General features: G+C 27.5%; 2 protein-coding genes across 2 annotated transcripts; both read right to left on the minus strand.

The window, feature by feature from the left end:
• Positions 1-403: 403 nt before the first annotated feature.
• On the minus strand, positions 404-5,555 carry LOC132921001 (uncharacterized). Its single transcript, XM_060983790.1, has 4 exons — positions 5,121-5,555; positions 2,642-2,819; positions 2,135-2,505; positions 404-564 (listed from the first exon to the last, which is right to left on the minus strand). Exons 1-4 carry the CDS (start codon positions 5,302-5,304, stop codon positions 512-514), a joined length of 786 nt encoding a protein of 261 aa, XP_060839773.1. The 5' UTR covers positions 5,305-5,555; the 3' UTR covers positions 404-511.
• A 2,710-nt stretch (positions 5,556-8,265) lies between these two features.
• LOC132919859 (cytoplasmic 60S subunit biogenesis factor ZNF622) lies at positions 8,266-11,665 on the minus strand. The gene is made up of 5 exons (XM_060981753.1): positions 11,496-11,665; positions 9,894-10,594; positions 9,639-9,822; positions 9,416-9,532; positions 8,266-8,501 (listed from the first exon to the last, which is right to left on the minus strand). The coding sequence occupies exons 2-5, from the start codon at positions 10,588-10,590 to the stop codon at positions 8,390-8,392; spliced, it is 1,110 nt and encodes a 369-aa protein (XP_060837736.1). The 5' UTR covers positions 10,591-10,594; positions 11,496-11,665; the 3' UTR covers positions 8,266-8,389.
• Positions 11,666-11,712: the final 47 nt, after the last annotated feature.

Here is an 11,712-nt window from a genome sequence, read left to right on the forward strand (position 1 = left end):
GAAACCTCACTATACATTTTCAACATACCATTTCATGGGGGTTCCTTATTAGCTGAAGGAAATAGATAACAAATAATTCTGGGGGAGCTTAGCCTTCCTCACCAAGCCTCCCAAGATATGCGCCTGATTGGCTAGGTATCGGCTTACCGAGTTTTAAAGTTTTTAATGTTTGATTACAGCTACTGTACAGTTTATGTTTCAAATCAATTATATTTTCTATTAATGTTTGTATTAATTTATCACTATAATAATAATAATAAAAAAAAGAGACTACCAAACACTCAAAACCGGACTATATTTTGAGCGACCCACCGAGTTTTACTTAGTAACTTTCCAGGCCAATCCAGCCCTGACTATATTATATAGTATCATACTTACTATGTATGATCATATTTTTTTTTATATAGATTACACATAGTTGTTGAATAAAGACATTTTCTGTTTTAATAATCAAAATAAATAAACATTTTTAAATACAATTCTACACTTTTAAATACAATAAAATATATGTTTACTCATCACATTCTTCTATTAACACAGAAATTGCCTGTACCAAGCGAGGATCTGAAATGAAAAAAAAATAAACTAATAATAATTAATATGACATGAAATATGTATTCCATTAATAAATTTGGGATTTAATTATTAAAATCAAAAACTGTTTGTTTCAAGTAATTTACATTCATTATGTATTTATAATATTACATTTTTTTTTTTTAATGTAAATTTATTTTAAGAGTAAAAAATTAGTTATAATAGTTATAAATCCATACATATATAAGTTATAAGACTAGATCTGAATGTATTATTGTTAAGTAGTATTCAATTTTTGTTTAAATGTATCTAAACTATTGGCCATTAATATCTGGATATAATATATTTATAATAGGTTTTTATATATTATTTAAAAAAATTTTAGTAGTAAGTTATACAGTATTTGATAGAATTAAAGTACATTACTAAAAATTTAATTTCTTTTAGCATTTAGCAGGTTGACTTTGTTTCTAAAGAGCTTCTATTAGGACTGGTCCCAGTGTTTATTCTATATATTGTGAAACACAGTATTCGCGGCATTTGGTAATGTTTTACTATATTTATTCCATATGTTTTGAATAATATAGATGATTCATTTTTGGCTACAAAGTAATTGAGACTTGAGAGTTGAATGTGTCTATCTATAGCAGCAAGGGAGTTTATTAGTATGGTTTTGAACAAATTTTGCTCTTTTGAGACCTAGGTATGCCATATATTTTAAGTTTATTTTATTTTATTTTTGTCATTTGAAGTGAAATATAATTTTGTATTTTTTTTTTTTTTTGTGTAAGTTTATGTTTAAGAATGGAGTATTAATAGAGGAGATTACATGAGATACATTTTATTGCCTATTTAAGCCATTAATCATTATACTCGTTTATTTTAATTTTTTATTACTGTTTTTATAACCAATATTATTTTATCAGATTTATTAATAAAATATGAAACAAATCATCATAGTTATTAATTATAATAATTATATGGTATAAGAATATTTTCTATAGCCAAATAAATATTTTGCAAAAATCTATTTAAATTATACAAATAATATAGGAGTATAATACAGTTTTATTATTTTAAAACAAAATTTTAATAACAACTTATTAAATGGAATTAAATCACAACTAAATATGAAATGAGTTTTTTAAATTTATATTATTTATAGATATCTATAAATAGAAATAAAGAATTATACTCTTAAGTTTACATATTTTTGAAACATTTATTAGATATTAGATAAAGGGGAAAAATTATATTAATTTAATTGATGCCAGGCCAGATATCATTGATCCACTAGTCAAACTTTAGTACTTAGAGCCTAAAGAGCTAGCTATTCTTTTCTCTCGTATTATTTTCTAATAATTATAGTATAGACGCTAATTTATACTGTGTGCCAATACAAATAAGCCAAGAATTTATATGATTTATACCCAAAAATATCTCAAATTTCCTTGCAGAGGAAAAATATCTAGTAGCATGCTACTACTTTTGTTGTTATATATAAATTAATATTTGGATTACTGAGCTTCTTAGCAATTTAATCAAGAACTAGTTTAATTAATAATAAAACATAATTTTAAAATTTAAATATGAATCTCACCATATTTTGACATTAAATCCTCAACGTCCTCTTGAATGCTGAAATCATATACGTTCTCATTTTCAATATCGTTCTCCTGATTGTCAAAAACATAAAATTCATCACTACGAAGATCGATGTCATCATCTTGAATGCAGAGGTCATATTCTTCCTCCATAATATCATCCTTTGGAAATCGTAAAACATATATTTCCTCAGCTAGAACCGCTGTATCATCCTCCTCCAGAATTTGAAGTTGAATCCACTTTTCAACTTTTACAACTTTTTTAGTAGATATTGGATCAAAATTTGATCCATTAGTGAAAAGATGGGAATTCTTAGTCAAAATTTCTGATTCAGAAGTAATTGTTAAAATTTTAAGGGAATTAAACCTATAGTCAAAAAATTAATAATAAAAAACCATTTTTTTAAATTGCTAACCAAAGTACAACTTTACAAGAATTGGGTATTAAAATGTGATTAGTAACATACATATTATATTAAAAATTAAAAAATTAGAAACATTACTTATTCTTGCAATCTAGTGAGGATCTCAGGACACTGTACGAATGAGTTATTTCTAATCCCACTGCTATCCACAAATCTTCTAAAGTTTTGAACATTTTACCTTGGCCAACTTCTTGAATAAATTTACCATATAAATCTAATAATAATATTACTTCATCATCTTGCCATTCCATTGAAGCTTTGAAAGATAAAATAATTAATTAATCAAACAATTCATACATATATTACTATGCAATAAAAAAAGAAAACTGTTATTAAATCTATGTACTTTAAACTGAGAAGGACCAATTATTAAGAAGATTGAAGAAAAAATTTCTAAATTAATAAGCTCAGGAGCACTGATTACTTATGTAAAATATACAAAGTTAAAGTATGAAGAACACATATTGGCAAAATCTTGGTTATCATTGCTACTAACTTTATTATACTTAAAGAATTTAGCAACTGCTGAAGTGGTTTTTCAAACAAAGTTCCAAAATGTATAATGTTCTTTTCTGATTGTTGTATAAAAGAAGAGAAAAAAACGTTGAGACAATAAATTGCATTTAGCAAAAAAAAGTAAGAATTCTTCATAATCAAGTAGATTGCCCAAATACATTTCATTTCATATTTTAATTGGGAATATCCCGGAATATGTTTTATTTTATTCTAGTTATGTTAATTCTTTACTGTTTTAGTTACCAAAAATGGGAAAGTAAATTTAGTAAAACATAACAAAGGAATACAATTTAAAATGGAGTAGTAAAATGGATCATAAAATGAGTAAACCGCAATATGATAAAGTTACTAAACTGTTAGCATCCAATATTATAAGAAGATAAAAAAAGAATCAATATTATCGCTATGATCTACCTCAGTGTTTCCGAACTTCTTTTACTCACGGAACCTTTGCAGGAGCTTGAACGTTTTGTGGAACCCCCATATAATTTTTGGAGCTATTCTATGTTAGAATCATAATTCAAATCAAATATATTATTAATTAATTTATATTTTCCTAAATTTCTCACAGAACCCTTGGCATCGGCTGACGGAACCCTTAGGTTCCGCGGAACACTGATCTACCTATCAGTGATTTTTTTCAAAGTAGAACCAATGAGAGAAGGCCAACAACTATAAGGTAGGGCCAAAAAAATTAAAAATGAGTATATTATTATGTCTAAGCTTAGGCCAGTGGTAAGGCTAGACATTTTCAAGTAGGGTCATGGCCCTACCTTGCCCGTCCCTGGCGCCGCCACTGCTACTTAAGATAATTTATTATTTACACTTAGATACCAAAAATATGTGATATTTATTTCTCTTGAACAATAAAATCATGATTAATATATAAAATAAATAAAAATATTGTTTAGAATACTTTTTAAATTTCTATTAACATTTCACCGTTCATTACGTTTTTTCTTTTTAATGCAAGGTTGGTCTGGAGTAAGATTGTTATTAATTTTATCAATTCTCCTTTTATGAGTCATTTATTAAACAATAAATAAATAATGGCTACAATGCAAAAGTAAAATATAAAATATATTGGTATTCTTGTTGTATGTGTATGCATTCTACCACACACTTGCCATCTACAGTCATTCCCACCGATTTGACAGCAAGAATAATTAAAATTTATTTTAACTTCTATTTTAATTGTATAACTTGGGTTTAGCAATAGATATGACAATAATTGTAATTGTATAAGATAATCAGTTACAATTTAATATACTGTACTAGGTAGATAATACAAGTTTTTTTAATTTAGAATTTGATTAACCTAACCTAACCAATTATCCTAATGTACTCAAAGCACTATCCAATTTTGTGAGTATAATGTTTACTAGCTGCTTCTGTGATTTGTCATTTTCAGAAATAAATATAATTATAAAAACAAAAGGGACTAGATTTTATGGTAGATTTTCATGGAGCATGACCTCACAACTTCAATCAATTATGATATGTAATTGAGAAGTTCGAAATATTAAAACCAAAATAAATATCAAGACATTTAGAATACTTTAAGTATCTATTATATATTAATATAAAATTATATTTTAAATATTTTTAGGGATGTTATACGAGGGAAACGCGCCATCGTCGGTCTGACGTGTCACGCGTATGATCTTTGAACAATGTAAACGAAAACGCGACGTATGAAACGGGTCTAATTATAGAGGGACACACAGGAAGAGGAACATACACGGCACACGCATACAGAGTACAGACAACAGACACTACCTATAATATACTATAGTAGGTACCTGATAGAAAAAATTGGTGCGGCGTCGGCGGAAGTTAAATTCGGCCTTTATTTATAGTCGCCACAGCGTTTGAATGCGAATCGCAGGAATCGGTCGTTGAGGTGCGTCCTTAACGCCGAGACACTCGAGACAGCTAGGTGTACCCAGGTATTAAAAATCAACAAAAAAGCTAAGTACAAGATTAACGTCGAGTCACTGCGAGATCAACAGAGCGCATCACGTGAGTACATGACACATACCTTGGGCCTTGGTTGATCGTTGATGGTATGTATAGGCATACAGCGCGACTGGTTGAATACTCGAAAGGGATTGGCCGATAGAGAAACGTGTTATACACTGGTTAATGGTTGATGGTTGCCGGTTAGCCATGATCAGCGTTTTATTGTGTACTTGTGTAGTGACTATAGTGCTGTCGCCCCCCATAGGTCCAGGCCATAACGTACCGGTTGCTGTGCAGAACGTTTTACTACCGTTACATGTGTGTATTGTATGGTAGTTGGTCACCGTGTGATAGTAAAAAATCGTTCGGGAGTATTTTTATGGTCGTGCCTCGTGCGCCAACTATTGAATGCGTAGTGTGCTTGAGTAAATACTAAATACTATTAATGATTTAAATGTAAACAAAAAATTATACCTATTAATATATTATAGTTTATAGTTTTTGAGTTTATCAATGGGTCGAGACGCGTCAGTGTGACAGTGTATAGTGTATGGGGCGATTGTAAACTCGGCCCGGGGTTTTTACAGATAAAAATTATTTAGGTGTAAACTCGGCCCGGATAAAAATGTTTTTATATAATTTTCTTATAATATTTTTAAGAACCATTTAGCATTACCCAGAGGACACCACGAGAAGGCGATTCTCATTATCCTTCAAACATTATTTTCATTTTCGTATTATTATTCATAGTATGAAAATCGTTATAACTGTAAAATGTATTCATGTAAATTTGTAAGTGTAAAAAGTGTAAAAATATAATGTATAAATCTACTTTTTTAAATAAAATGCCATGTGTTTAACGTATTCACTTACTGATATTTCCTTATTTTTATATTTTGTAAGTGTTCTTTCTAAGAGTTCTCTTTTTTTTTAGTTTTTGTATTCTGAAATTTAAATGGTGCATCTAGGCTGTTGATTTTAATGAACGTTTCTGTTTGTATTTATTTTAATTTCGCAATGACGGAATATATATTGGGGTGAGTGGAATTGAAACTTGAATTAAAATGCGCATGAAAAAATTCACAGGCATTAGTTGTTATTTATTACTTTCAGATTAAATTATGTCGTACTTATTATATTTTATTGGTAAATATTATCGGGCCGAGATTACAACCGACCTTTTTTATTACCTGTAATTTCCAATCCGAGTTTACAATCTACCTATTTTATTACCTATAACTTTCGGGCCGAGTTTACAACAAAAAAGGTAATCGCGGGCCCAGTTTACATTTGCCCCGTGTATGACGGGGCATGGACCAATTGCGCCTAAAACAAAATGTTTATACTAGGGTCAGTGTACCAATTGCGCCTCTTATATTTTTCGGTTAGTGTACCAATTGCGCTCTTTATATTTTACGGTCAATATATCAATTGCGTTTGTATTCAAATTATATTATTCTAATTGCCATGCTCAAATTATTATTTAAAAAATTATTATTATTCTTAAAACGTGCAAAATACAAGCATAATGATTACCTTAAACTCAAAATCGTATTATTATTATTATTATTATACCTTTATGATTTAACCACCGAGTCTCTTATTATTATTAATATTATTTTATTTTAATTTTCATTAACTAAACTGTATAAAGCCTATACATTTTACCGACTTGGAAGACTTTTACTTTTAACTCGCAAAAACATCGGTTATTAAGTTTTCCTTAGGTAATGTAAAATGTATTGAGCGCAATTGGTCTATCGACCCTAACATTTTTAGAGCGCAATTGGTATATCGACCCTATTACCACCCTAAAATGTTTCGAGCGCAATTGGTAAACTCCCGTATGACGGCCGTAGTGCCGTTTGGGAAATGTTAAACTTTTAACTTTTAGTTTTCACTTGGTAATTTTAATATTGAGTAGCGACAGACCTTTAAAGACAGAGATTTTCATATATTTAAATATTAATCTAATTTTTTAGTTTTATATATATCAATTAGTAAAATGCGTATCATAATTTAAAGAGTGGTTAATATTTAGTTCTGGTTCAGAGTAGGATTCGTTGTTAAAAGATGGATTGTTTTTTTATTAAATATCATTACAATTTTTATTTATTGAATCTTATTGTAATACTAATTATTGTAGTTATCTAGTTAAACTGTGAATAATGTTCAATTAAGTTAATTATTGGGTTTTCATGTATACCACTTGGCACTTAATAGTTTGAACATTTTCAGGGTCTGAGCAAATACAATCTTTGAGTACAAGGGTACTTCCGAATAGGTAGTTCTCATTTATTACATTTTTTTCCTTATTATTTATTATTATATCAAGTAAATAATTATATGTTTCTACCTTAAACTTTTGTCTGTGAAAAAATCAGGTCAACTTTATCAGGTTTTTTTATTTTTACTAAACTTATTTTTTATTCTAAAATCTTTATTATTTAATTCCAATACCTCATGCAATTTTGTTATACAGTTTTAACACTAATAACAAGTCTATTAAATAATGTCTCATCACCTTTTTTTCTTTAATTTATTTTTAAACTTGTCACATTAAAAGTTGTAAAACAATTTAATGAGCACAATTGTAAGAATTTACCATTACCATTCTATATTTTTGTTTAAGCTAGCTTGAAGTAAAGCAGAAACTTGCTCATCATGTATTTTTCAAATCACGGCTATATATAAATATAAAATATTATCTTTATTCATGGTTACAGACATGGTTATTTAAGTAGGTATCCATAGTTTAATATAAGAAATATGGAATACCATATACTTTTTACTATATCCATGTTAATATTACCAAGTTCATAACTAATGAATCAAAAATAATAATACTAGTCATAATTTGTTGCGCATATGACCTGATAAAGTTTATATGGGTATATGTAGCTATTAAATGGGTCAGTAACTTAGTAATAATGTCACCCAGTCCTAAATTTAAAGTATCTATAAGTTTGTCAAAAAAAAATTTCCCATGCTTTAGACCAAAAGTATTATACATTTTAATTACCCAAATATTAAAACTAAATGAAACATTCATTACATACCTATTTAGCCATACAAATTAAATATTATTTAATTTATTATAGCATATCAATGTAAGAATTTCACACAGTTTAATCGTAGAAGTTTTGTCTCTAACATTTATTTCAATTTACTCAAAAATATGTCCACCAAAACATTTGAAAGGTACTATAAACAATTGAATAACATTTAAGTTATAATCATGATTAATTTATTTTTAAGATTAGTATTAAAAAATAACATTATGATGATATATTTTGTTTTATAATAAAACAGCTTATACTAAGTATTTTAAAAAATATAAAATCAAATCTAAAAATTGACTTGCTGGCGGAAATGCTTTTGGAACTTGTTGGCTTTAACTCCTAATTGCATGTACATTTTTGTTTGTACTTGTCTCATAATTTTCAAATCTCTGGCTTTCCTGTAAAAACATATCAATGTAATTTATTAAATAAATTATAGTTAATTGTCTTGGGAATATAAGAGAACATTTTTTATAGCAGTGGAGAAGTAAGATGTTAAATTATAGTGTAAACTGAAGTAAAAACATTTATGATACCATTATGTTTCATTAACACAGTTTGTCTTACATGTCATCATAATATACAAAACAGCTGAAAATATTTAGCTAATTAACTGTGTAGTTTGATTAGAATAGACATACATTAATTTTGCAATTAAAAATAAAATTCTGAATATATTTTAATTTCTAAGTTACAAATGAAAAACAAAAATGCTATTAATATTATACTAACTATATTCATGAATGTTTTTTATTATCTCATTTATATATAATAATAATTAAAATAAATATATTATTTTACTTATCATAAGGATGCTAATAAAGAAGACTATAATTTGTAATGTTGTTAGGACAAATATATAGTATATTTGATAAGAGTACTTTGGCAACTTTTCAGTGTTTGATAAAATAAATTAAAATTTATATGTATGAGTTAAATCTATAAATTGTATTATCTTAATGAATTGACTCTTTTCAATTGGTATACATTAGTCATTAATAAGTATTATTGACAAGTCAATTATAAGTGCATTATATTCAAACCAAAGCACAATTTTTAATATTTCAAAAATTATTTGATTTAATTAAAAACAGGTTTTGTGTTTATTGATATTTCAGTTGAATAATAAACATTGAAAATTCCTAATGAAGTAATCAATGGCACATAGTAATCATTACGTTCATAAATCAAAATAAACATCTTAGTTTTATCAGACCATTGATCAGATATAAATGCTATATTTTTGTATGACGATTGCAGTTAAAAATTCCTTAATTGATTAACCATATTTTGATTTGATTACGATTCTTACCTAGCAGCAGCAGCAGGGAAAGTTCCTGTCCATCCTACATGTCTGTAATGATTGATTACTTTGTTCAGTTTTGTTTCCTTCATAGCTTCCCAATCGTGGTTTGGATTCAAATTTTGCCTAAAATCAATTAATAATAAAACTTTGTTTATCAATAACCTATCCAAAAGGCTGATGAATTGATAAATCTTAATCAACTTGAAAAACATTTATTTTATTGCTTTACCTGTAGTATCGCATTAATGAACGTTTTCCAATTCTAGTTCCAGAAGGAAGAATTAATTGAGAATTAACATCTTCAATTATACGATAATCATCTACAGGTGTGTCAGCTGGATAACTAGATGAATAGTCATAAAAGTCTGAATATTCTAGTAATGCTTCACCTTCATGAATCATTTTAGTATGACCTAAAATTATTTAAAATTATTTTTAATTGTTCATATTAACTTAAAACAATCTCATTTCATTATAAAAGTACCTTTGTCAATCATATGTGCTTGTGCAGACTCTATTGAATGAAAATTTTTCCCAGAATCATTACACCATAAACACATAAAGCCTTGACATACCTTTTCTCCTAAATACACCAATAATCCTTTCAAATCAACCAGATACTCAATATCAGGTATGAAAAATGAATGAGCGTCAGACATGTGTTTAATATTTTGCAATAAGTTTTCACTGCTCTGAGGGCAGAATAAACATATATTGTTTACTATGGGGTTGTTTTCACTGACCACTTCACCCCATTCTTCGTCGTCATCCACATCCTCATACTCGTCATCACTTTCTTCAACAGGTTTAGTTTCAACTGGCTTAACTACTTTCTTGGCAGCAGGTACACCAATATCTTTATGTTCATTGTCAGATTGCAATGCTAAAGTTTTATGCTGTTTAGAAGAAGTATGGCTGTCAAAGGACTTTTGTGAATTATAAGATTTTCTGCAAATAGTGCAATAAATAGAGCTCTTTGTATTTTCTTCATTTTCCTTGATTTGTTGATTCAGTATTCGGGATTCAAATGTTGGCCGGTCAACAGGGAGAAGATTAATGATTTTTCTTTTGAGATTATAACGATGCCAATCTGTTTTATAGTGTATACGATGTGCATCACCAGTTTCAAACACAATTTGACATGTAACACATGTCAATGCACCCTGGTACGGGGAACTCATATTTCTAAAAAAAAAAAACTTATAATTACATTAATGATAATATTATGTATTCATCATTAAAAATAAGATACTGTTTACAACAAATATTTAAAATATTGTCATTGACTTGGTATTATATTATATAATAGGTTAGGTTAGGTAGTATTTATTATGGATTTATAGATATAACTATATAAGCATGTAGCTTTAATATATACTTGAAAGATACAATTAAAAAAAAGTACATAAAATAAATTTTATTAAGTTTTGGAAGGAGTAATAACATATTGCAATCAAAAAGAGCTTAATATAATTACTAAAATATAATTATGTAGTTATAACTTATAAATTTACTAATATATTAATAAATAGATAATTGGAAAAAATATTATTTGGTTACAGTCTGCCTTTATAGTACATCAGGATTTGAGCACAATATCGTATAAACATTTCCTACTTTTAATTGTGGTTTAGATGTTTAGCTTTTGTCTTTTGAACAATACTAAAAATGCTTATTACAGCTTTATATAGGAAATGTTAATCAGTGCAGAGTAGCTTGGATACTATAATTTCTTTGCCCTAATTTGTATAAATGTACTTTTATTAAACTACTTAAAATAAATATGAATTTTTAATGTGAAATTTAATATTTCCTAATGAAGTTAAAGATTTATTATTATTTATAAAATAACTATAGTAATCATCAAGAATACATATTTTATAGTAGACAGTAGGAAAGTAGGTTCATCAGTTTGAGCTGCTACTTTATATATTTATTTTATAATAACGCATTAACATTATTTTGTTATTTACCTGAAAATGGTAGTGGTAGTTAACATAAATATATTCTATTATAATAATAATTGACAATTTGTAAGCACAAATGTCTTAGAACAGTAATCTAAACATAATCAAGAGTTACTTACCTCGGGACGTTTAGCAGCCGAAACAACGAGAAATGATTTAAGTATAACGTTCTGTGGTATAACTTTCGTAATTCGTAGCAATTTTAGTCAAAAAATTAATTGACCATCAATTCTTACACGTGAAAAACTAATAACAAGTACTATACAGTATACAGACAATAACACACCAATGTTATCACAAAGTGCATGGGAAAGTTAAAAAATAGATAAGTAATAA

This window comes from Rhopalosiphum padi, chromosome 2 (assembly GCF_020882245.1).
Source record: "Rhopalosiphum padi isolate XX-2018 chromosome 2, ASM2088224v1, whole genome shotgun sequence".
Classification (NCBI taxonomy): Eukaryota; Metazoa; Arthropoda; class Insecta; order Hemiptera; family Aphididae; genus Rhopalosiphum; species Rhopalosiphum padi.